The sequence below is a fragment of the Lithobates pipiens genome, unplaced genomic scaffold (assembly GCF_037356315.1).
Source record: "Lithobates pipiens isolate NorthernLeopardFrog02 unplaced genomic scaffold, aLitPip1_a1.2 Scaffold_23, whole genome shotgun sequence".
Lineage (NCBI taxonomy): Eukaryota > Metazoa > Chordata > Amphibia > Anura > Ranidae > Lithobates > Lithobates pipiens.
In genome coordinates this window covers 231832354-231859719 of record NW_027507785.1, presented here as the reverse complement: position 1 = coordinate 231859719, position 27366 = coordinate 231832354, and the positions used below count along the sequence as shown (strand labels likewise).

At 46.1% G+C, this 27366-nt stretch overlaps 1 protein-coding gene across 2 annotated transcripts in view; it reads left to right on the top strand.

Annotated features, from left to right (window-relative positions):
* Positions 1-27366, top strand: part of BTBD8 (BTB domain containing 8) — a 172865-nt gene that overhangs the window by 97160 nt on the left and 48339 nt on the right. For both annotated transcript variants that reach the window (XM_077452921.1, XM_077452922.1), the window contains 2 exons: positions 4082-4264; positions 8739-8873. In XM_077452921.1, coding sequence (XP_077309047.1) covers positions 4082-4264; positions 8739-8873 — 318 coding nt within the window. The remainder of the gene's footprint in view (positions 1-4081; positions 4265-8738; positions 8874-27366) is intronic.

The window sequence follows — 27366 nt, the reverse complement described above, 5'->3', positions numbered from 1 at the left end:
ACTTTGCCTATCGGCAGTTTTCATTCTAGGAATAGAAAATTGTCTGGCAGACTACTTGAGGAGTCAGCAGTTGTTCCCAGGAGAATAGTTCCTTCACCTTGATATCTTCCTGTCAAAGATGGGGGATCCCAGACATAGATCGGTTTGCATCCAGGTTTAACAAAGAACTCTACACCTTTGTGTCAAGATCAAGGGATCTGCTAGCATGCGGAACAGATGCCTTGCTATTCCCGTGGAATTGATTCTCACTGATTTATGCATTCCCTCTTTGTTCTGCCTGCATCCACAACTTCTTTGCAGGATCAAGCAGGAAAGGAAGTTGGTGATTCTTGTGGCCCAGGAAATCTTGGTATGCAGAGATCGTAAAGAGGGGCGGTAGGGGACCCATGGAGAAGCTTGGGCTGTCAGGTTCAGTGGAATCTACTCTGGTTAATGCAAGGAACCTGGCCTCCAGAGTCGTATATATTAGAGTCTGGAAGGCATATATCTCCTGGTGTGAATCTGGGGTTGGCACCCCAGGAAATATATCGTAGGTAGAATCCTTGACTGACTTTCAACAGATGGGATTAGAAATAAAGCCGGTCTTGAGTACTATCAAGGACCAGGTTTTGGCCTTATCTGTATTTTTTCAGTGACCACTTGCTTCACACTCTGGTTCATGGCTTTATTCAGGGGGTAATGCGGCTTAAAACCTCCAGTTAAGTCATACTTGAACCCTAGGGACTTGAATTTAGTCCTGTCAGCATTACAGTAACAGCTTTTTGAGCCGATACAACATATTCCCTTGACCCTTTTTGACAAGAAAACTAGTCTTGCTGGTAGCCATTTCTTCTGTAAGAAGAGTATCGGAGTTGGCTGCTCTTTCTTGTAAAGAGCCATATTTAATTATTTACAAGGATAAGGTTGTATTGTGTCCTCATCCTAATTTTCTACCTAGGGTAGTCTCAGGTTTTCATTTAAACCAGCATATTGTTATACTTTCATTTTTTTTTTTCTCCCCAGAACCCTGTTCTGCAGAAGAAAAGTCACTACATTCTCTTGATGTGGTGAGAGCAGTCAAATTCTATTTAGGAATGACTGTTTAGATCTGAAAAACAGAGGTTTTGTTTGTGTTGCCTTAAAGAGGAAGTAAAACCACTCTTAAAAAAAACAAAAAACAAAAAAAAAACACCCTGCAGGACAAAGGCATAATGAGCTAGTATGCATAGCATACTAGCTCATTATGAATTGCTTACCTGAGATCGAAGCCCCCAAAGTGACTCTCGTTCACCTCCTTCATCGCTGCCATGATACCCAGAGTGACTTCCAGGTATCGCTGCTCTGGTGCTGTGACTGGCCAGAGCAGCGATAACGTCACTCCGGCGCATGCGTGCGAGAGTCGTCGGTGACAGCATGATCACCTTCACTAACGGCACGCTCAGTGCGCCTGTGTCGTTGTCTACGGCGTGCATGTGCCATTGACATCGGTGCCTGTTTTTAGAAAATATCTCCTTTAACTGTGTAGGTTAAGTAGATATTTCTTGCACCTACAGGTAAGCCTTAATCTAGTGGTCTGTAAGGGTTTACAACCACTTTAAGGTCCTAAAAGAGGACAGGCAGCATCGAAATCTACTATTTCTAAATGGATTTGACAAGTGATTGTTCAAGCTTATGGTTTGAGGAAAGTTACACCTTTTTTCATATTTAAAGCACACCCCACTAGGGCTGTTAGTGCTTTGTGGGGGTGCATCATCAAGCCTCCATGGTTCAAATCTGCAAGGCCTCAACTTATGCCGCGTACACACGACCGGACTTTTCAACATCAAAAGTCAGACGGAATGATTCCGGCAGACCATTCGATCGTGTGTGGGCTGCAGCGGACGTTTGATTTGTAAAAGTCTGACAGACTTTAGAAATGGAACGTTTCAAATTTTTCTGCCAGAACTCCGCCGGACCCAGTTCCTACCGAGAAATCCGCTCGTGTGTGTGCTAGTCCGACAGACAAAAACCGATGCGAGGGCAGCTATTGGCTACTGGCTATGAACTTCCTTATTCTAGTCCGGTCGTACGTCATCACATTCGAATCCCTCGGACTTTGGTGTGATTGTGTGTGGCCAAGTCCGTTCATTCGGAAAGTCCGTCAGAACTCTGTCAGAACTCCGTCGAAAGTCTGTCGGACCTAAGTCCGGTCGTGTGTACGCGGCATTAGTCTTCACTCCATACATTTACCAGACTTTATCAGGTGAATGTAAAAAGGCATGAGGATATCACCTTTTGGGTGTAGTGTGCTGCAGGCAGCAGTATAACTCCTCTAGTCTCATGTTGCCCTAATTCTGTTGTCTCCCTCCCCTCAGTTGGCGTTGCTATAGGACATCCCATATAGTAACTACTATGGCTCTGTGTTTTGATGTTCGATAAGAAAATAAGATTTCTCACAGAGGTCCCGTCCCCTCTTTCTAGTATACACGTGTGGTTTTTTGCTACAAAAACTGAGGGACTCCCAGTAGTGGGAGGGGTTATATAGGGAGTGGACTTCCTCTCTTAGGGTTTGCCAGTGTCCATCACCTGAAGGTGGCCTATAACCCACATAGTAACTACTATGGCTTTGTGTCCTGTGATGTACTTCAAAGAAAAGGATTTTACAGGTAAGCTGTTATAAAAATCCTATTTTTCAGGAAGTGAGAGGCCCCCATGCAGAATTTAGAAATAAGGAAGTAAGGTTGATCCTGATGAACAGGAAGAACCTGTCTGTCTGTCTGTCTTTGATTTAGACTTTCTAAGCTTGGCAAGCAGCTATACAGAAAATTAATAATGTTAAAGATATTTTACATATAATAGAATGTTTCTTATTTTTTACTGGACTTCCACTTTAAACCTTTTCCTCCAGCATCTCTGACCAGCATCTCTAGTAGAAGCACCTGGAAATATTTTATGGCTACTTGGCTATTGATAAATGTTGGTATAGAGGAATCCAAAACACAAACATTGACAACATATTTGGGTCATAGCAGAGTTGACATTCAGGGAATAGATGCTAAAAGGGATTACCATAGTTCTGACAAGGCAAAATTAGATTTCTCGAGGCAGACTACACAATTGCAGAATTGTAAAAATTCTGCTGTGTGTGTTTTTGTGTGGGGGATATATATATATATATATATATATATATATATATATATATATATATATATATATATATATATATATATAATTTTACACTGTTCCCTCTAGGCTGCAGATGGGCATCGATCAGGCTGCATTGAAAGCAATGGTGAGGCTGCTTGCATTGATGGCACTTGTGAGGCTGCAGATAGGCACTGACCCTTATTTTGCTTTTAATGTTCCTTCTTTAAAAAAAAAAAAAAAAAAATTTTCCCCTGAAACTTCCCTCTTAAGATGACTGCATGTTACATGCCGATAAATACGGTAACTTGAACTACATTAAGCTGTATATACTGTATTTCACAGAAAATGAACGTGGTTAAGAGAGACTATTATACAGCTTTCACACTGGGGCTGTGGCTGCGTTCACAGTAAAGCCTCACTCGTTTTAGTGGCGCTTTGCCGCTGTTTAAGCTGTGCTTTTGACCCCAAAAAAGGGGTTAAATACTCCTATGTTGCAGTGCTTCTGAAGCACTGCCCATTCATTGCAATGGTCAGGGGCATTTTGGGACCCGCCCCAAAGATGCTGCTTGCAGGACTTTTCCGAACGTCCTGCAAGCACACCGCCCGGGTGTGAAAGCACCCATTGCAGAGAATGGGAGGCCATTTTCGGGCATTTTACAGGCACTATTTGTGGCGCTAAAACACTTGAAAACTGCCCCAGTGTGAAAGGGGTCTTAGCTGTGCTGGGTGTCAGGTGGTGATTGTGCGCTGCTTGGCAAGTTTCCTTTTCAGTCTATCCAGTGACAGAGATCCTGCAATTATCTGTGCTGACATGTTCCACTGTCAGTGTGCAGTCGGGTTGCTATAGCTGTCTGTGAATACATCAGGAGGTTTTCTCAGTTTGTGCATGCCCTTTGGTAAAATGTAGATTGGTGATTTTTTATAAAGCATACTGCATTCTTGCCCTTTCTCTGTCATAATGAGCTTTGTTTTCCAGTCCTGCAGGAATGCTGCGTTTCTGTTGATGGAAAGTGACAGGCTGCTCAGCAGTCTTCCTGAGGTGAAGTGGGCAGAAAGAGCGAGGAGTTTAGCTTCTGATCTCCAGGATGAATGTATGAGATTTATGGTGACAAACTTCTCCCAAACCATAAGAAGTGAAAGTTTTACACATTTGTTACAGGTATTTGCAGTTTTTTTCCTGGCCTTAGCCCTAGCCATTGTAAAATGTCTTTGTTTATTTCTTAACAGCACCCGACTGTTATTAAACCCTTTTGCTGCCAGGCCCTGTGCTCCATTTTGTACACTCAAGTGGCCTGGCCATTTTTACAATTTTTCCTTTGTTTATTTTTCACTTATAGCTTTCAGAAATTGTGAAAGACCTCCCTAAACCATATATTTTCTGAAAGCACATGATCAGTAAAATAAAAAGGTGCTACTGATTTTTATTTTTATTTTTTTTCATTTATTTTTTAAACCCCTGCAGTATTTGCGCAAATGTTTATCAAACCAATATATTTGCAAATAATACAATAAAACCATTATTAGAGGCTAAAAACACAACAAATTTTACAAAATTCCTACAAAATATAAAAGCTTAACCTGTAATGAGTTAATAAATAACAAATATTTGTAACTTTTAAATTGCACCTTTTTGCGAAATGGTGAAAATTGAACGCAAAAGTGTAATTATCCAAAACCATATATTTTCTGAAAGCGTATGACCTCGAGAATAAAATGCAGGTGCTACTGATTATTTTTTTTGGACTCTGTGGTATTTGCACAAATGTTTATCAAACCAATATATTTGCCAAAAAACATTTATTTATTTATGGTGAAAATTGAACATACCCAAAAATTTCTCAAAAAACATGGAGGTTTTCAGTTTTCACTTACAGCTTTCAGAATTAGAATAGACCCCTCAAACTATACATTTTCTACAAGCATATGACCTGTACAGTAAACAAAGTGCTGCTGATTTTTTTTGGGTCCCGCAATAATTGTGCAAATGTTCATCATAACGCTATGTTCACAAAAAATACACTAAAAACATTAATAGTGCACATAAACCCAATGTAACTTACAAAATTCCTGCTAAATTGGTACTAAAGCATCGTTCACATGTGGCATACTAAAGTGTACGCCCATGTTTACCTGCACAGCAGTTCCATGCATCCCCATACTGGCAATCCCATTTGTCAATTGGGATGCAACTGTTGCACAGGTATAGCTGCTGTTCCCAATCTGACGTCTGTGTGGGTGCATGATACCGAACACACAGTGTGAGCTCAGGGACGTGCATGCAGATCTACATGGGTGTAAAATTGGGAACAACGGCTCTGTTGGTGCAGTTGCTACATCCCAAATGACATCAATGGGACTGCCTGCACAGAGATGCACGAAACATCTGTGTATCCCCGTAAAGGTACGCTGTGAATGCCCCATGTGAACAAGGTCTTAGGCCCCTTTTCACACAAGCACACCAATTTTGTGTCTGCCTGTCCGTTTTTCAGGTGGGCTCAAACGGACCACCCGTTCTCTATGGAGAGACTGATGTAAATGGACATGTGTCCGTTTTACACCTGCCTGCATCTGATGTAGTCCGCTAAAAACACAGATTGGGGATTCCATTCCCCATCCATCTAGCAGATCGGATGGCATCCAATGGAAATGGACAGGTGGTCCGTTTCCTTCTGACCGTCCCTTAGAGAACAGCGGGCTGTGTCTGCTCTGCATCAGTGGAGTGGATACGGATCTGTCATCTGCCTGCTCAGCGGGGATCAGATTTTTTTATTTTTTATCTTTTGAGGGGGGAGGGTCTTTGGTGAAATTTCAGAGCTCTAAATGGACTGAAGATGGTCCTTTTTTGCTGTATCACTTTACTTGAATGAATGGAATCTGTATATAGATTCCATATATTCAGAAACTGACAGTCTGATACATAGTAACACTCACGATTACTATTCTCAGATGTCAGTGGGCATATAGGAGCGATCGCTGCATGCGCTCAGGGTGACATAATTTGGGGGGTGATAAACGCATGTTTACCAAGCTCAAACATCTCCAGAACCCCCCATCACCACGATCCCCAGCCCGTCACATTGTCAGAGCAGAAGCTGCGGAAGGAGGAGGGATGCCGCCAGAGCAGGGATGGATCAGGGGTGCGGGGGCCGGTATGGGGAGCCATCTGAGTGATGGGAGGTGTCCCAAGCCCACAGCAGCACCTGGAGCAGCTGTGGAGGTATGGTGGCTGCGGGGGGATCGAATTTGGGGGGGGGGGATAGTTTCTAGTGACATTTAGTGACAGAGGTGGAGAGGCAGGGGGCAGAAGCGCGGTATGGGTGGGAGGGTTGGTCACATTAGGGGTTAATGTCTGATCAGTGGATTGCAATCAGAGCTGATCAGAGTTATGGAATTGTTCAGCATGGTCTGCTGAACAATTCGGATATAAGCTCATGGTCATTGAAGTGACCATAAGCTTCTAGGAGAGGGAGAAAGGAGGTCCATACGCCGTACTGACTTTGCCACCTGCAGGCACTTCTGTACGTCCGTACAAACCTGGCAGTGAAAGGGTTAATGAAAAGAGAACTTGTTGGGGCCAGGGGATCAGGCACCAAATTTCACCTCTTCTAGCACCGCAGACACCATAGCTTTGCCTGGCTAAAGATTCAATGTACATAATATAAATGGTCCACACAGCACATTTTAGAAACCCAGGAGCTTACAAGCAATAATGGCAAACATGAGCAGCAGTCATAGAATGCCTCAAGCCGTTTCATAGGCCCATGATTGAGCTGTAAGAGCTTGTTCCCACTTCACTAAATTTACACTTGGGCTGGATTCACAGGTCCAGCCTGTTTTTTTTTACAAGTGGTAATGGCAAGTTAAAAATGCTCTCCAAATGCCCTATGGGCAGTTTTGAAACGTTTAAGGGTTAAGGCACGTTAAAACTGCTCCACAAATGCCTATTCCATTACAGTTAATAAATTAATCTTAATGCCCCGCAACTGCACAAAAACTGCCTGCCAGAGCGTTTGCAAAGTGTTACCATAGATTTGAATGGGAGGCGTTGAAAGGCTTCAAATGCCTCCTGACTCAACATGAGGCTTCAGTTTTCAAGCAATGCAATTGTTATATATTTTGCTCATGTGAACAGCACTATGTGCTGTCCATTGTATCATTTGCATAGGCATTTGAGGGGTGTTTTTTAAGGCCTTTTAATGCCAGTGTGAACTTAGCCTAAGGTGCAAAACGTAGCAAGGCCTTCTATGACTGTGTTTGCTATTGGTTGTTGGTAAACCTTTTGGTTTCCTATGTGAACGAAATAAAACCAGGCACAAGCAGTGTGAAACACCTAAGTCTCAGGTCACACTCGTGAACTATTCATTGGAGAATAATTGCCTGCAACAGTTTTGCTAGGAAAGGAAAGCCTCCACTCATGGTCCACTAATGTTCTTAAAACATGGCTTCCTCACTGATTGGACTGACACAATGCTTTAGAATCAGATTAGCATATTATTTAGTGATCCTGTTGATGGTGAATTACTACCTTACCAACTACCACAGGCTCATTAGTCTGAGGAAAATGACTGACTGAAGAAATATTTTTGGTGGTGTGAGGATAGAAATATGGAATTTGCCATAGCTGGCTTGTTTATGAAGGTTGTGGATTTTTGGGCTAAGTTGCAGACACAGAATAGGTATACAGACTTGAATTTGAAAAAAATAAAAATGGTCTTCATTTAACTGTTTAGGGTCATTGACTCAAAAGGTAGTGAAGCCTGGATCAGGGCTTAAAGAAAAACTTCTTAAAAGAAGTGCGGGAATAAAAAACAAAAAAAAACCAAATAAACAAGTATGCATACATACTTGCCTAGATGGCTGTAGAAGTTATTTGATTTAGTCTCTGCTCTGTGTTCTGCCCCTCCAGTGCTCATTGGAGCACCAGACTATGGAGAGGGTGAGACTGGCTGGCTCAGGCTCTTGGCAGCACGCTGAGAGGCTGAGCCAACTGCCGACCAGGCTTCTGGCTGGGACCCAGCATTATTAGGCACACAGAGCCTGGACCAGCTGTGTGCCTATATTGGCTAGACCATATGAAATCTGGTCATGCTATGTGGTCCCTCCTCAGCAGGCGGGGTCCTGAAAGTGGACTTGCCCCTCCAAGAAACATTAGGAGGCTGCATGTAGACCGAAACCTTTGTAACCTTTCCTTCTTTTGTTATCCCATGTTTGATTTGGCAATGATTTCTGCCATCAATCACATTTAGTTTATTATGGATTCAACAGTTTAATGCAGTCAAGCCAGTATAGTATAATTAGTTTGCGTTACCACACTTTGCTGATTGTTTGTTTGCTATTTGTTACAAGATTTTGTATTGTCTTATTAAAGGCAATCATCTTCTCACTGAAGTCACTATCATAGGCTGAAAACTAATTGGTTGCTGGGCAAGTATCCCTTGTGGAATTACAGCAAGTAATTAGTGCCCAGCCAGCACACGCAGACTTAGTAGGTACTCTGCTTAATTTTTCTGGTAAAATTTGAGCTGAAAGAGTAATTCGGTTCCCAGAAACTTGCTGGTATTTGTCTCAGGTGTATTAAATCTCTGTCATCAGAAATAAACTAACAGCAATGCATTTCTTCTCACCCGTTTTAGGCCCAGGGGATGAGCAGCCGGCCATATCTCTTAGAACATATTTTTAATGAAATAGAAAAAAACATTTCATTTGAAAACTGCTCTTCTCTGTATATGGCTCTGGATGAGTTAAGGTTGGCAATGGAAAATGAAATGGTGAGTATCCCTGAGCCCTTACATTTCTAGATTTTATAGAAAGCTGTGTAAATGTTCTCCTCTGGGTAATGCCTTTTAATCAGTACATGATGGTTACAGATCTGATGTTTGAGTGATTTATTCACCCATCAGCACCGGTTACAGAAAAGCGAAATGGAATCTTTCAGCGGGTTCTCCCTCTGTGTATTTACAATGGCACAATGAATTGCACAAATTGGCCTGCTCTGTATGTTCCTAAAATGCCTTTTTAACTTTTTTTAAATGATTTAAACTATCAGTGAAGCTAATCCTGTTGGGTCATAAGGGAAACAAAATCTATACTATTGTTTCCTAAGTATTATAGAGTAGGGATTATGTGCAGGATTGCCTTGTGGGGGAAATGGTTTACTTTATCAGCCACCAGTGATAATCTCGAAAGAAAGCTTGTTGATTTAAAATAAAAACTATATTATACTTTGGGGTTACTTAACTTTTTTTTATCAAAGACCTATGCTAAGGCATGCATCCAAATTTGCTCCTTTTTTTTTTTGTGATCTCTTTTGAATCCCTGCAAGTATAGAAGGACACAGCTCCATTAAATCTTGACCTTTAGGTTTATATCGCCACCTTCAGGAGAGGACTAGGCAGAACATGTAAAACATGTAAAAACAGCAAAACTGCATAGCAATGCCCAGGAGGCGGTCCCACTGGCTATAACCCCTCACCCTGCTTCCTGCAGCTCAGTTTTTTTTCTGCCTAGTGTAGGAGAAGGACCTGTTTCCCTTAGGAGACCATTCTGCATTTTTTTTTGAATGGGCAAAATTACTTCACCGGGAATTGTGAAGCAACAGACTTCCCCAGTCTGCGTAGAACTTGCAGACCTGTTGGTGCATGGCCTTAAGTAGGTCTGTGATGCTGCCCTGGATGCGGTCACCCTGCTCTCGAGAGCATCCATATCAGCAGTGGTGCTACGGCGCCTGATGGCTGAAATGCTGGTCTGTGGACCAGGCATCCAAAAAAGCACTGGCGGATTTGCCCTTCCAAGGCGAGAGGCTATATGGAGCCTCTCTGGATGACATTATTAAGAGTGTCACCGGTGGGAAGTGCACGTTGCTCCCACAGTCCAGGAAGGGTAAGGAGCCCTCTTTCCGCTCTGAAGTAGTTTTTCCGCTCATCCGGGTCGGCAGGTGAGCACTCCCAGTCCGAGGCACATGCGGAGGGACAAAAGCGCCTCTGTGTTTTTCAAGTCAAACAAATTCTGAGAGCAAAGTGTTACCGCGTAACGGTTGCCCCCGCCCGACTCTAGGGTGTGGGGTCAACTTTGGGAGTTTGCAGCTCGGTGGACCCGCCTATGGTCCGACCGATGTGTCTACAAACTGGTTTCATCTGGATACAAGATAGTTTCTTTCTTGTCCACCAAACGGATTCTTTCCCGCCAACCTTCATCTGCTTCCGGCTCGTCGGGAGGCCCTGTTTGGGGTTGTACAGGACCCACTTCTGCACGGGGTGATAGTTCCTTTATTGACGCTAAAAAGGTTTCAGGGATTCTACTCCAATCTGTAGTCCCGAAAAAAAGGAAGGGGTCCGTCCAATACTGGACCTAAAAGCCCTCAACAGCTTTGTGAAAGTGCAAGGCTCAGGATGGAATCAGTTCGCTCCGTAGTCGCTGCATTCCATCAGGGGGACTTATTGGCGTCCCTGGACATCAAGGACGCATACTTGCATATACCCATATGCCTCGGGCATCAGAGGTTTTGCGATTTGTAGTCGGGGAAGAGCACTACCAAATGGTGGCTCTCCATTTTGGCCTGGCATTAGCGCCCAGGGTCTTCATCAAGGTGTTAACCCTATTCTGGCGGTGTTAAGGCAATGCAGGATTGCAACCCTAGGTTATTTGGACAACCTCCTTCTGAGAGCAGTTTCCGCCTCAGAATTAAGGGAGGATTTGCGATCACCATGTAAACTCTTCGGGAGTTTGGTTGGGTACTGGACCTAAGAGTCGTAGTTGGTGCTGACTCAACGCTTACGGCTGGACGACTCAGAAGCAAGAGTCTTCTCGCTTTGGACAAGCTGCAGACTTTTTAAGCTGCGGTGAAGTTGTTGGTCCCACAGGTGGTTGTCGCTGCATTTCTGCATGCGAGTGCTGGGTCTCATGGTAGCCACTTTCCAGGCGGTACCATATGCTCAATTCCACACTCAAGTCTTGCAGAGGGAGATTCTGTCAATCTGGGGAAAATCTCCAGCATCCCAGGATTGTCAAATTCGGGTGAGCCAGCTTCATTCCGGTAAAAATCGTTCCTTCCTGGGCCATTGGATGCGGAAAGAATCCCACCTGCCGATCAATGTGCTCGAGCTTCGGACGATCAGTCGGTGCCTCTCCACATGGTCAAAGAGGCTGTCGAGATCCAGTCGGACAACACCACGGCAGGGGCGTATGTCAACCAACTAGGACGAACAAGGAGCTTGGCTGCAGCACGGGAGGCCGCTCACATTCTACAGTGGGCAGGAGCGTCGCGTGCCGGCCTTTTCCGCCGTATACTTTCCGGGCGTAGAAAACTGGCATGCGGACTACCGGAGTCCTCAGATGCTGGACCAAGGGGAATGGTCGTTACATCCAGAGGTTTGGCTCCAGGACAAGAGACCCCCTGGGGGAAAGTGTCAGACATGTTGGTGGCTCCATGGGGGGGGCATTATCGTCTGATTATGCCCCCCCCCAAAACTACTGCCATGCCTGCTATGCAAAGGGGAGGCCGAGAGGATTCCAGTGATCCTAATTACCCCAGATTGGCTTCAGCGTCCTTGGTACGTCGACCTAGTTTGACTTCTGGTGGATGTTCTTTGGCAGCTGCCGATGCGAGAGGACTTTTTCGTAAGGTCTGATGCTTCATCCTGCTTTACCGTTGCTGTTTTTAACCTCCCTGGCGGTATGATTATTTCAGATTTTAGGTGCTGAAAGTGGTACCATTATTTTGCATGGAAATTTGGCGTTTTTATATTGTAGGCCTGTAATTCTTAGAAATAACTCACTTAAATCTGTCCAAACAAGATTCTATTATGCCGCGTACACACGATCAAACAAGCGGGTGAAAAAGTCCGGCAAACTCAAGTCCGGCAAACAATCCCCCCCGTGTGTAGCCTCCGGCATACTTTTTTTGACCCGAAAGTACGGCGGACTTAGAATGTAGTTTTACACTCCAATCTTCCCGCCGGACTCGCATTTCGGCGGACAATCCGGCCGTGTGTATGCCAGTCCGCAGTACTTTTGAAATGAACAGACTTTTCCCGCCCGGAGAAAAGTCCGCTCATTTCGAGCGGGTCTCCAGGTAGGCGGGGCCCGCGAAGGAGACGTCGCTGGCCCCGCCGCCTGGTATGGACTTAAAGGGGAACCCCAACGCCGAAAAACATCGGCGTGGGGGTCCCCCCAAAGTCCACAACAGACCCTTGTCCGAGCACGCTACCCGGCCGGCCAGGAAAGGAGGGGCAAGCGAGCGCCCCCCCCCCTCCTGAGCCATACCAGACCCCCCCACCCCAAAGCACCTTGTCCCCATGTTGATGAGGACAAGGGCCTCTTCCCGACAACCCTGGCAGTTGGTTTCGGGGTCTGCGGGCGGGGGGCTTATCGGAATCCGGGAGCCCCCTTTTTAATAAGGGGGCCCCCGGATACCGGCCACCCACCCTATGTGAATGAGTATGGGGTACAATGTACCCCTACCCATTCACCTGTAAAATAAAGTACAAAAAAAAACACAACATACAAGATAAAATTATTGCACAGCTCCGGGGGTCTTCCGTCTTCGGGGGTCTTCTCGCCGGACTCCTCCGCTATCTTCTTGTTAGCTCTTTTACTAGCGGAGGAGCCCGGCATTCTTCTTCGTCGCCGCGGCCTCTTCTTCCGACTTCGGGGGTCTTGTCCCCCTCTTCGGTTCTTCTGCCGGGCCACCGCGCCTTCTTACAGCTCTTTTACAGGCGGTGGCCCGGTCTTCTGTCGCCGCCGCCGCCTTCCGTTCTTCTTTCTTCTTCTTTCTTCTTGAGATGTTGACTCGACGTTCTCTCCGGCTGCAATGCCAGGGACGTGCTGCGACTTATATAGGGACAAGGGGCGGCGTCACATGGGTTGATGTCACATGGCGACAGTCCCAGCATCCTCCGGGACTGTGACATCGTAAGGGGCGGGGTCACCATGTGACATCAACCCATGTGACACCGCCCCTTGTCCCTATATAAGTCGCAGCGCGTCCCTGGCATTGCGGCCGGAGAGAACGTTGAGTCAACATCTCCAGGAGAAGAAGAACAGAAGGCGGCGGCGACAGAAGACGCGCGGCCCCCCCTTCCCCAAAGCACCCCCCATGTTGAGGGCACGCGGCCAGGTAAGGCTCAGGAGGGGGGGGCGCTCGCTCGCCCCTCCTTTCCTGGCCGGCCGGGTAGCGTGCTCGGACAAGGGTCTGTTGTGGACTTTGGGGGGACCCCCACACCGATTTTTTTCCGGCGTTGGGGTTCCCCTTTAACTCCATACCAGGCGGCGGGGCCAGCGACTTATCCTTCGCGGGCCCCGCCTACCTGGAGACGCGCTCGAAATGAGCGGACTTTCCTCCGCGTGTGTGGGCGAGTCCGTTCATTTCAAAAGTAGGGCGGATAGTACGGCGGACTTAGTACGCCGTATTAGTCCGCTGAAAAAGTGCCGTGTGTGGGCAAGTAGCCCGTTCGGAAAGTCCGACGGACAGTCTGGCGGGAAATCCGCCAGACTAAGTACGTCGGACAGACGGCTACGTGTGTACGCGGCTTAAGACCTCCTGGGTATGATAAAGTTTGAAACACAAAATCATAAATTATAATATAATTAACAATAATTATTATAATAAAAGTTATTCAATAATGTAATCAAATCAAAAACACTTTTGCTCAGCTGCAGAATTGTTGCTGTCATTACTTTTAGTGTTTGATGAATTTCCCCACAAATTACGATCGCTCAATTCTGCAATTAATTCTAATTTTATTATCACTGTTTTCTAGCTGGTCTAAAAGCACTTTTGACATAAATGGACATATTTTGGTTGCTATGGACAATCTCCAGTTTCCAGGCAGAAAGAACAGTATTTACAATATAAAACATGCAGGACACTGGACAAACCACTAGGGACAAAAGGGATGTGTAATTATTTGATACAGTTCTGTAATCTAAGATTACAGTATACTGCATCTATACTGTGTCTTTTTTACTTTTTGAATTTGGCGCCAAACTCTGTCCCCGTGCATCGCAACGCTCGCAGGGAAAGGAACCCGGCAGGTGGCTGTGTAAAGTTGCAAGTTACAGGGAGGCTACCAGTATGGCTGTTGAAAGACAGGTTTTATGGGACCGAGATTTGTCAGACTCTGTAGTTTCCACTATGCTGAGGGCACGGAAGTCATCTTCTCAGAAGATTTGTCATTGTACGTGGAAGACCTACATCTCCATATGTGAGGACCTACATCTCCATGGGTGGCGTCGGTGTACATACTCGTTTTCCAGGGTCCTGCTATTTTTGCAGCGAGGAGTGGGTCAGAAACTTGCCTTAGGCACCATCAGGGGGCAAATGTTAGCCTTGGCTGTCTTCTTTCAACGTCCTTTGGTGACTCGCTCATTGGCGAGTACATTTGTGCAAAGGGTTTTGACACATAGCCCCTCCGGTTCGACTACCGCCATTTGAAAATATTAGGGAAAATGCTTTGACTCTTTTCTCACAAAGTAGTCTTCTAGTGGCAATTACCGTTGCCAGGAGAGTTTCTGTATTGCCGGCTTTGTTGTGCAAACCTCCCTACCTGGTTCTCCACAAGGATAAGGTGGTGCTACTTCCGCAGCCCTCCTTTCTTCAAAAGGTGGTTTTGGCCTTTCGTCTAAATGAGGACGTTGTGTTGCCATCCCTATGTCCTAAGCCGACACATCGGAAAGAAATTACTTTACATTCCCGGTCGTGTTCCGGTTTCTACGGTGTATCTGTCTACTACGGCTCCCTTCCGGAGGTCGGACTCTGTGTAGGTGGCTGAAAAAGGTCTGGCGTGCTCGTTGACCACCGTCTTTTGGTGGAACAGACAGATCGTGGTTAAGGCTTGTGCCTTAAAAGGGCCGGTCTCCCCCTTTCCTGTCACGGCTCGTTCCACCGGGGCATTTGGAATTTCTTCCTGACATCAAGCGTCTGTATCCCAGGTGTGTAAGCGGTGACTTGGTCGTCCATTCACACTTTCACTAAATTTTACAGGGTTTAGTGGGGGCATCTTCGGATGCTTTCTTTGGCCGCAAAGTTTTTGCAGGCGGCTGTGTAAAGTTGCAATTTACACTTTCATTGAGTTACAAGTTATGAACGCATCTTTGGATGCATACATGGCCGCAGGTTTTGATGGTGGCCGTTTAAGGTGGCAACTCCTCTGTTTGAGTTACTCTTGTTGTGGGTGAAGTTGTTTGTTTGTTTTTTTTTGTTTTTTGTCCACCCCTCGTTTTTTTGACACTGCTTGGGGACTTCCCTAAGGTCAAGAGTTAAAGGAGCTGTGTCAATGAATGAAAGAGAAAATAGGATTTTTGTACTCACTGTAAAATTCTTCTCTGAAGTTCATGGACGGACACAGCACCCACCCCTTCTATTTCTAGTTGTACTGCTTTTTGAAGAAATGAGCTGCAGAAAGCGGGGTGAGGGATTATAGCCAGTGGAGGGCGGTGCTATGCAGTTTTGCTGTTTTTTACATGTTTTACATGTTTTACATGTTCTGCCTAGTCCTCTCCTGAAGGGGGTGATATAACCCTAAGGTCAAGATTTAAAGGAGCTGTGTCCGTCAATGAACGAAAGACAAAGCGTCCTTCTATACTTGCAGGGGTTCAAAAGAGAACAAAAAAAGGGGCTGGCAAATTTGGTTGCATGCCTTCGCATAGGTCTTTGATAAAAAAAAGTTAAGTAACCCCAATGTATATTATATCGTTTTTCTTTTAAATCAACAAGCTTTCTTTCGAGATTGTCACTGGTGGCTGACAAAGTAAACCATTTCCCCCACAAGGCAATCCTGCACATAATCCCTACTCTATAATACTGTCTATAATGTTCTGCCTAGTCCTCTCCTGAAGGTGCTGATATAACCCTAAGGTCAAAATTTTAAGGAGCTGTGTCCGTTAAACTTCAGAGAAAAGGATTTTACGGTGAGTACAAAAATCCTATTTTTTGATCTGCCAAAAATGCACTTGGCAGCATAGTTATTTTTTGGACTAAGGCTTCATGTACATGGGACGTTCTTACCTCTCCTGAAGTATTTATCTTGACAGCTAGTAACCGACATTTAAAATGTTAGTTTTGCCGCATTTAGAAGCATTTAATAAAAAAGCCAAAAATGAAACCGCATGTAAACAAAACAAGGCTAAATGCGAGTTACCACGTTTAGCTGCGTTTAGAAGCATTTGGCGCTTGAAATACCTGTAAATTCAGATTCTGAGCGCATTTTTTTTTTTTTTGCGTTCCAAAAAATGCCTCTAAACTCAACTGCCTAGAAACAACTGTAAATCACCCTGTGTACATGTAGTGATAAGATAACATAGAGGAGAGTTCAGGGGCAGTTGAAAACCACTCCCAACTGCTTAAACGTCCGTTTACCAGCAGCAGTGTGCATGAGGCCTTAATGTTGTAAACCCTACCCAGTGTCTTTTTACTAAACCACTCAAATGCTCCTAATCTCGTAAATCCAAAACGTTGCTCTGTAATTCATGATAAGAACTGTAGATTCTCGTATATCGCAGAAGTATGAAGAGGGCCCAAGGCCGCTCTGAACTTCTGAAAAGATTTTTTTTTTCTTTTTTTTTTTTTTTTTGCCTTTGCCAATCAGATATAACAAAAAGGGGTACACTTACTAAAGACTGTGCAGTTGCACCCATTTTCCGCAGAGGTTAGTGAATGTCGTGAAGCTTTTCTTTGTAAAGCATACCCAATCAGGTGCAAGGGGGGGGGGGGGGGGAAGTGTTTGCTTCCATATGATTGGGCAATGGAAATCGGCAGAGCTTTACCACATTCACTAAGCTGTGGGGAAAATGCGTGCAACTGCACTTGCAAAGTGCACAGTAAATGCACCCCAATGTTCCAATGGTATATTAAACAGAACAAAAGCGAGAAAATAAGGGAAGTACGTTGTTAGGATTTACAAACACTTTAACCATTTCTCTGCCTTTGGTGTAGACTAGAACGTATGATGGCGGCATAGATTCAGATGCCACATTTGTGCCAGACATATCTGCTATTGGCCCAAATGCCAGAGTGAGCAAAACTTTAGGGCATTCATGTAATGTTAACGCTAAAGTGATAAGCTGTAAGGCATTTTGAAGGATTGTTACTAGACAATTTTAGATATTGCCATTTCAGCGGCTTTTTACTTGATGCAGCATGATCTGCTATTTTACCAGAAAAAAAAAAAGCATTATATTGCGTTTATGTGCACTAAAATAAATTTGTATATTTTTACAAAAAAACTGGGTTTGATAAATGGTTGCGCTTCTACTGGGTGACCAAAAAAGAAAACTGCAACCATTATTATTCTACAGGGTCTCCACTTTTGGACAATATATATTGAAAGGGGAGGGGGTTGGTTAAGTAATGTTCAGGCCTAAAATGTATATACAGTTGTGCTCATAAGTTTACATATCCTGGCAGAATTTTTTTATTTTTTTTGGCCATTTTTCAGAGAATATGAATAACGAACTTTTTTCACTCATGGTTAGTGTTTGGCTGAAGCCATTCATTCTCAATTAACTGGGTTTTCTCTTTAAATCATAATGGCAACAGAAACTACCCAAATGACTGATCAAAAGTTTACATACCCTGGTGATTTTGGCCTGATAACATGCACACAAGTTGACACAAAGGGGTTTGAATGGCTATGGAAGGTAACCATCTCATCTGTGATCTGTTTGCTTGTAATTGGCATGTGTATAAAAGGTCACTGAGTTTTTGGACTCCTGACAGACCCTTGCATCTTTTATCCAGTGCTGCATTGAGGTTTCTGGATTCTGAGTGATGGGGAAAGCAAAAGAATTGTCAAAGGATCCATGGGAAAAGGTAGTTGAACTGTATAAAACAGGAATGGGATATAAAAAGATATCCAAGGAATTGAGAATGCCAATCGGCAGTGTTCAAACTCTAATCAAGAAGTGCAAAATGAGCGGTTCTGTTGAAACCAAACCACGGTCAGGTAGACTAACTAAAATTTCAGCCACAACTACCAGGAAAATTGGGTTGCAGAGAAAACCCCACAAATAACTTCAGGTGAAATATAGGACTCTCTGAAAACGTGGTGTGGCTGTTTCAAGATGCACTTGAAGAAAAATGGGCGGCAGGGTCAAGCCGCTAAAAAGCCATTACTATGCAAATTCCACAAAGTATCCTGCTTACAATACACGGAATGGCACAGAGACGAGCCTCACACCTTCTGGCACAGAGTAATTTGGAATGATGAGACCGAAATTTAGCTTTTTGGCCACAACCATAAATGCTACAATTGGAGAGGCATTAACAAGGCCTATGATGAAAGGTACGGAGGTGGATCACTGATGTTTTGGGGATGTGTGCGCTACAAAGGCACAGGAAATTTGGTCAAAATTTGTTGACAAGATGAATGCAGTATGTTATCGGAAAATACTGGAGGAACATTTGAATTAATCAGCTGGGAAGCTGTGCATGGGATGTACTTGGACATTCCAACATGACAATGATCCAAAACACAAGGCCAAGTCAATCTGTCATTGGCTACAGCAGAATAAAGTGAAGGTTCTGGAGTGGCCATCTCAGTCTCCTGACCTCAATACCATTGAGCCACTCTGGGGAGATCTCAAACGTGCAGTTCATGCAAGAAAGCCCAAGAATTTCCAGGAACTGGAGGCTTTTTGCCAAGAGGAATGGGCAGCTTTACCATCTGAAAATTATAAAGAGCCTCATCAACAAATGCCACAAAAGACTTCAAGCTGTCATTGATGTTAAAGGGGGCAATACACTGTATTAAGAACTGGGGTATGTAAACTTTTTTTGATCGGGGTCATTTGGGTAGTTTGTGATTATGCTTTAAAAAGAGTAAACACAGTTGATAAGAAATTGCTTCAGCCAAACACTAACCATGAGTGAAAGAAATGTTTTTGTGTTTATCATTCGTATTCTTTAAAAAATGGCCAAGAAATCATAAATTCCGCCAGGGTATGTAAACTTATCAGCACAACTGTATATCGTGGCAGGTAAAAACAAATCTCTAGCAGCAAAAGGGTTATAGATCTGCTCCTGCCAGACACCCCGCACTCCCAACAAACCAATACCCCACCCCTTAATTGATCCTTGCAGCCACCTATATGGTCGGTGATGGGTTTTAGATTATGTTTTTTTAAAAGATTTGTATCTGGTTTCTGACTTAAGTTGGCCATACATTATACAATTTTTTTCTTTTCAATTTCCTTTCGATTTACCTTCAACTATGTATTGCAAGGGCCTGCCTGATTTGCATACAAATTGAAAGTGTTTAGGTTTGACCTCCATATTATATGGTTTTGGTAGATCTAAAGGAAAATTGTATAATGTATGGCCAACCTTTTAGGTGTATGTGTAAATTTCAGCTTAAGCACGTGAGCACTGTAAAAAGGTTTTTCTCCTTTTCATCCTCCAGGAAAGCCTCTGAGACATAGGGTTCCCCCCTCCTGGGTAGGTAATACGTTCACCCAAACTTTACAGATGGACCTCCTGGCCGCCTCCTGTTTGTGGTTGACTGCTGGACGGAAAGGGAACATGTAGGAACCTTAGGGGGAGCTCCATGTCTCAAGGCTATCCTGGGTGAGCCCCTGATGTTACCTTCTCAGCCTGCGTGCCCTCCATCCATCCAGGGAGGAGTAGGGCTGCGAGAGGACCCCTGTAGCATGTTGCAGCTCTATCGCACCGCTCGTTACGCTGTGGCCCAGGTGTCCTCTAGTGTTTAGATGCTCCATTGGCCCACCCGTGGCCTCTGCGCCCAACAGGTGAGCGGCACCTATCTGGCTGGCCGCATCTACTTAGGGTGCCTATTCACCTGGCAGTTCTGGGCTCGAAGTGCAGGAGGCTGGCTTCCACTCAGGATGTGGCAGGACTGGGTGAAACTGCACTGCAAGCCAGTTCCGAAAGTGATGCAGCTTCCGGTGGAGTGACGGCATCAGTGGGCGCCCAGAGACAAGGTTTCGGTCTCGTGGGCGCTGCAGTCTGACATCCGGAAGCCAGTGGAGACCCAGCAGAGGCTGTGACACAAGAGGAGCAATGGAGGACATGGCAGCATTACAGGAGGTAGACTCCAGTTCCTCTCGCACCAGCACCTACCAGGTAAGCGTGGGGAAAGGTGCTCATTGCTTTCTCTGGGAGGGTCTTTTGGCTAAAAGTCCCTGGGTGGGAAAGCACAGGTGACGGGTGGGGCACCTTCCTTGATTAACCCCAAGCACAGTGGTGGTTAAAGGCAGGAGCAGGGGTGCGCATGCGCGAGGCTTCCAAGATGGCCGCGATCATCTAAAGCTCCGCTGCCTCGCGGAACAACGGAACCCCTACCGCACGGCACGGCTACCCTTCCGCTTCCCGAGCTATAGGGGCGGAATCCCGAAGTGTTGGGGCACATTTCTGAATGACCGGTGGACTGGCTAAACGCAATCTCGGCCCGTTGTTCGCTTCACTGGACGTGAGGGAGAAATCCAAGATGGCCACCGCAGCACAGCTCCTGTCTCAGGATCACAGATCCGCAGGCACAGTGGATTTCAGGTCAGATACAGACTTTCCTCCTCTCCACGCCACCCCAGGCAACCCCAGGGGTCTCCCCAAGGAAGCCACACCGTCCCCGGCCTCCACGGTCTCTCTGCTGGAACGCACCATCCAGGAGTTCTCTCCCTCCCCAGCGGGGACCTACAGAGTTACCCAGACCGCCATGGCCCCCCACGAGGCTGCTCATACAGACCCAGTCTCCCACATGGATGCCCTGTTTGGCAAATTCTCTGAATTATTAGAGAGGGGCCTCTCCCAAACTGCCTTGCAAATCACGGGGGAATTGAAAGCTGATTTTATTAACCTAGGCTCCCGGATCGAAACGATCGAACATAAAATGGAGGATACCATAGCCAGATCCATCCAAAACTCCAGACACATCTACTCAGTACAGGAGCAATTGGACATAGCCATGGCCCGTATAGATGACCTCGAAAATAGGTCACGCAGATATAACGTCAGAATTCGCGGGCTTCCAGAATCAATAACTGATGTGTCCAGGGCGGTGCAAGACCTCATTCAACAGCTAATCCCTGACATCCCAGCTACTAAGCTTGAACTTGACCGGGTCCATCGAACCCTCGGCCCCCCTAGGAAGGATGGCACCCCGCGAGATGTTCTGGCCAAGCCACATCACTTCTCGGTGAAAGAAGAATTCATGAAGAGAGCCAGATCCCTGCAACACGTCAATTACCAGGGTCACCAGGTTCAGATCTTTGCGGACCTCTCCCCCTCCACGATACAGAGACGAAGAGCTCTAAAACCCCTCTTGCTTGCAATGTCCCACAAAGACATAAAATACAAATGGGCATTCCCTTTTGCGGTCAGGTTCACGGACAAAGGGAAGTCTTTTGCCTTCTCCACTTTTCCCGAGGGGGAAAAGCTCCTCACCAAGCTGAAAATCATCTCTCAAGAAGCTGACATGGACACTTCTAACCCTAGCCAGGGATCTAACAAACGACCCACTCCTAACAGCCCACAATCCCCGTTGTGGACCTCCGGAAGAGCCAAGAAGGTCAAGGATAATGCACCCACCTGAGCAACTTCCAATCCCATTATCAGTCTCTCCATTTTGTGACTGACCGTCCGAGGTCCTGGAGAGGGCCGGAGGACTGCTCCCCAAACTTGGACAGTTTGGCCCTCCAACCCTTTTTGCCCTCCCCTTGCCTAGGACTTGTGCTACCCTTGTTCTACCCTTATCCCCATTGCCTCCAATAATCCGGGACGCTATGCAGTACTTTGTCCATCTACTAGACTGCCCGTAACCCCGCATATATTTTTTTGTTTACATCCCCTCGAAATGGGCCCTAAGGTTGCTTTGAGGATTTCCCAGGGGGTTGCATTCCTCAGCACCCCCCCTGGATGTACCATCCTTCCTTATGCCTTAAGAACAGCGTTCATTTTTTAGCCCCAGTGTCTTCTAGGCATTATGTTTAGCCGTGCCTCAAAAGAAAAGTTCCTTTTTATGTATATTGCAGCTTTTATGTTATTGCTATTTAAAGTTGATTTCACAGTTCGGGTAGTTACCCGACTAGGGGTCCCCAGTTCCGCGAGGGACCACATGTGTAACTCTCCCTCCCTCGGCCTTTCCCAGGCGTCTGAGGGTCGGGACTCCTGACCTCATGGGTCGGTTGTCTTCATTGTGTTTGCTTGGGATTTCGGGGGGTGTCTCCTGCCCTGATCTCCTCTTTCTCTTCTCAGGAACCCTTTCTTTCCTTGCCCTTTCTCCCCTTCTCTTCCCCCTTGATGGTAAGCTTCCCCCGTTGAATGTTTGCATGACACTATTTTTTTTCTCCTCAGGTTGGGCTGAGCCAACCCAGCCGAAATGGTATCCTGGGAGATATCCTCGGGCCACCGATCTCAATGCCCTTACCAAGAACCCAGCTATAGATTGGGTAAGTGAGGTCGTTTTCAGATGCTGGGCTCCCCCTCTGCTCCATGGCTGACCCACAGGCTGCTAGGCTTAAGATAGCCTCCCACAACATTCAGGGTCTTAATTCCCCCATCAAACGGAGAAAAGCCCTCGATTACTACAAATCCCTGAAACTAGATATAATTCTGCTTCAGGAAACCCACTTTCCTATCCGGTATAGTCCCAAGTACCTACATGCCCACTTCCCTCAGTTCTTCTTAGCCAACGCGGAATCCAAGACCAAGGGGGTGGCCATTTTGATGGCCAAAACATGCAAATTCAATAAGAGTTTTGAAAAAGCGGATCCGGAGGGCAGATTTTTACTTGTTAAGGGCACTGTGGGGGACCAACTTTACTCCTTGGTCTCCTACTATGCCCCGAACACGGGTCAGGCCAAATTCTTCGAATCCATGCTACGTACCTTAGCACCTCTTTTAGAGGGGACGGTTATTGTCGGAGGAGACTCTAACGTCGCCTTTGATCAAGGTCTTGATAAATCCTCCCCCTCACGTCCCCGCTTAACCAGGCCCACGAAGGCAAGCTTACGGATTGCCAAATTGCTACACGCTCATGGGCTATCCGATGTCTGGCGGGAATTAAACCCCACAAAGAGAGACTACACTCACTTCTCAGCGCCTCACCAATCATATGCACGCATAGACCACATACTTGTCCCCTCCTCGCTCCTTCCCAGGATGCTCAAAGCCTCCATCACTGACACAGTGATCTCAGATCACTCTCTTGTAATTGTGACGGCCCTGGGGGGCTCGAGTGGGAGACATCCTAGGCATTGGAGGTTAAATGAATCCCTCCTTTCGGAGCCATCACGAGTTATAGATCTCGACAAAGCATTGAAGGAATATTTTTCTATTAATGCGACTCCTGATGTCTCCCCCGAGACCCTGTGGGCGGCGCACAAAGCTTTCATTAGGGGAAAATTCATGCAATTGGGTTCTCAAATAAAACGGGAAAGGCAATCAACCATCCTGAAGCTAGAAGAGGAATACTCTAAACTCAGAGCTCTTCACAAAAAGGACCCCCTTCGTACCCCCACGGCCATACTAGACAGGACTCGCTTAGAACTAAATCTCGCCCTCACTACGAAAGCTGAAAAATCAGTTAGGTGGGCTGGCCACAAATTTTACTCACAGGCGGATAAAATAGGCACTCTCCTGGCCAATAGACTCTCCCCTAGAACCAAGCTGAGCACCCTCCCTCGGATCAGAAGCGCGGGACTCCCGCCCACGTCTAATCCGGTCACAGTTCTGAATGCCTTTCAGAAATTCTACACCTCTCTCTACAGTAGCTCCCCACCCCCCAAAGATAACCTCCTCCCAAAGTTTTTGGAGGGTCTGCCCATCCCGGCCTTATCGGACGTTCACAAACAAGTTATGGAAGCCCCCTTCCAGACAGAGGAGATACTGGAAGTCATTAAGACTCTTAAAAAAAGCTCCGCCCCTGGTCCCGACGGCCTTTCGATCCCTTACTATAAAGCCTTTGCCAACACACTAGCTCCCCACCTGGCCAATCTCGGTAACCATAAAGCTAATGGAGACCCCCTGGATCCCCACCTAAACACGGCGTATATCACGGTCATCCCCAAACCTGGCAAGAACTTGGAAGATGTCAGCAACTACAGACCGATTTCCCTTATTAATAATGATCTCAAAATTCTTACGAAAGTTATGGCCAATAGGTTAGCCTCCTTTATTGGACGCTATGTCCACAAGGATCAAGTTGGTTTTATTCCCGGCAGACAGGGACCTGATCAAATTCGGAGGGCGATCGACATTATCTCCATTTTGCAGTCTAATTGGGAAGGGGGATCCGGACAATCTGGCTTCCTCCTTTCCTTAGATATTCAAAAGGCTTTCGACTCGGTCTCATGGCAGTACATCTTCCAGCTCTTTGACAGGTGGGGATTTGGGGCTCGCTTCCTTGGCTTACTACAGGCCTTATACTCCCAGCCGAGGGCCCAAATTCGAATGCAGGGATACCTTTCTGAGCCAATTCCCATCACCAGGGGGACCAGACAGGGGTGCCCCCTATCCCCCCTCATATTTGCAATAGCCATTGAAACACTGGCGATCGCAGTCCGCCACAATATGGACATTAGAGGTGTCCAATGCGGTAGTCAAACGCACAAATGTGGACTCTTCGCGGACGACATACTGTTGTTCCTCACTTCCCCCCTCACAACTCTACCCAACTTATCCCGAGTATTGGACGACTTTGCCAAGGTCTCAGGCTTGAGGGTTAATTACTCCAAGTCTGTGGCGTTGAATGTTTCTCTCCCCACTCACCAAGTCCTCTCACTCAAACAATCCTTTCCGTTCCAATGGAGTGACACTGCCATCCAATACTTGGGTATCTCCCTCACACCTAAAATAGAGATGCTATATGCCCACAATTACCCCAAATTATACAGACAGCTGGAAACTGACCTCTCCTCATGGTCTAAACATGAATTATCCTGGCTTGGCCGGATTAACTCCATAAAAATGACCCTTCTCCCCAAAATCCTTTACTACTTTCGAGCCCTGCCAATACCAGTTCGGAAGGACCACCTTTGCTCTCTGCAACGCAAAATACTAAAATATATTTGGGGTAATAAGGGATACCGTCTACCGCAAAACACGCTCTTCCTGCATAGACGCAGAGGGGGGCTGGGTCTGCCTAACCTCCACAAATACTACCTTGCAGCTCGCCTAGCCCAACTCTCCTCGATCTACTCCAAATATGAGAAACCGGACTGGCAGTCCATAGAACGCTGTGCGGTACCCTCCTATACACTAGATTTTTTATTATGGTGCCCGCCCAAAGCCAGGCCGCCCATCATGTCCCCATCCCTTTCTCACTCCTGTGCCCTATGGGACGGCCTTCGCAAAGAGCCTTCCCTAGTCTCCACTATAAGACCCCTTGCTCACATGTTCCGTAATCATGACTTCCCCCCCGGTCTGAACATTGAGGCCTTCAGATGGTGGTTGGACAAGGGACTATACCGGATAGGTCACTTTTTTAATTCCAGGGGTCCGATTTCCCTAGCTTATTGTATCGAACACTTAGAGCTACCAAACACAGAGAGGTTCCGCTTCCATCAAATATCTCACTACTTGAACTCACTTTGGAAAAACAAACCCCTTCCTCCTCCCTTTACTGAATATGAAGCCTGGTGTGGTGGAGTCGGGGAGCAGAGGGGTGGTATTTCAGTGATCTACACGGCTCTCACTTCCCCAACGGGTAAATCCCCCTATATGACGGCTTGGGAATCTGATCTCCAGACCTCTGGGAGTCTCGAATCCTGGCAGCTGGCCTTAGCCAGATCCTTTCGTGGGATCCAGAACACCTCACTAATGGAGGCTAGCATTAAATTGATAACCAGGTGGTACCTCACTCCAGTAAGGCTAGCCAGAATATATCCCACGGCTAATCCCTTATGTTTCAGGGGGTGCCAACTTCGTGGCTCCATGATCCACATCTGGTGGGAATGCCCTAGACTCCGTTCGTTCTGGACTAAAATCTTCAACTTGATTTACTTAGTCACAGGCTGCCGGGTTTCGAGAACTCCAGAGGTTGCGTTACTCAATACCCCGATTCCTTTGATGTCTGGTAACATTCAGAAACTAACTTATTTTATTCTATTAGGAGCCAAAATTGCGATTGCCTCCGCATGGAAGCAACCCAAACCCTCCTTCCTCGCAGTTAAGAGGAAGATATCGTGGATAATGTCCCAAGAAAAACTATCAGGTATTCTGTCAGACACCACACCTAAATTCCGAAAGGTGTGGGACCCTTGGGCCCGTTACATGGGAATCTCTCTGCTGCCGGGGGTACCTCCAGGCCCTCCCCTAGGAACCAGACCTCACCCCTAAAGCACCCATTCTTACATTGATTGCGAAACATTCCCTCGCTATATCCTTCCACCCTTTCAAGACATAGCTTACCTCCCCCGACCCCTCTGTTCTCCTCTTCTCCTCCTTTCTTCTCTTCTCTGTCCTTCTAGTCGTTCTAAGATTTTGGTTTGCTCAACAGAGCTGTAATTGACAGGTTCACCATACAGTCCAATTTAATGTTGCGGTACCCACGACAGACGATCCTCCGACTGTTTTTCCCCTCTGCGAGGGAGGGGCCTGGGAGGACACTCCCTCATCCTGGCACAGCAAGTTCCCTATTAGGGGTGTCGGGATGGGGGCTCCTGGGAGTTACCCTAATAGTTCTACCTGGTGGGCTCTCCCGGGGGGGACACCCTCCGGTTACCTCTTATTGATGTAGCCCCTCGATAAGGAAGGGCTTGCCGACTGTACACTCTTGATATTGTCTGTTTTTCACTAATGTCTCATGTTTTCTTTACTTACATTGTGACAGCAGGCCTTCCCTGCTACTGCTAGTTTGTGTACTGTTTTACGTATGTAAGTGCCTTTAATATAAAATAAAATATTTTGAAAGTAAAGGCAGGAGCAGGCAATCGTGGGCGTTTGTCTTTTTGTTTGTTTGGCTTGTAGGATAAAACCCAGATGCAGCCTCCTAGAACACCCCTCTGTTATGGTTGATTGATGTTGTGCTGTAGCTAGCCTGTCCCTATTAGGTAAAGTGTTCCAAAATGAGGATTTATTCCAAACGTATATTAGGTGCTAGCTAATGCATTTCAGTGACCACTTATCATCCCCTTCACTGGGTCTTAAAATCTGAAGAATTTGCTGGTATGGACTCAAAAAAAACAAAACAAAAAAACAACTGTTATTTAGACTCTGTATTGAGGGGAACTCGGCATGTTCAGCAGCAGGTAAGGTTTTATAGCGGCAATTAAGTGTGTTAATTTAACACTGTTTAAGTGTGAGTACTGATACTT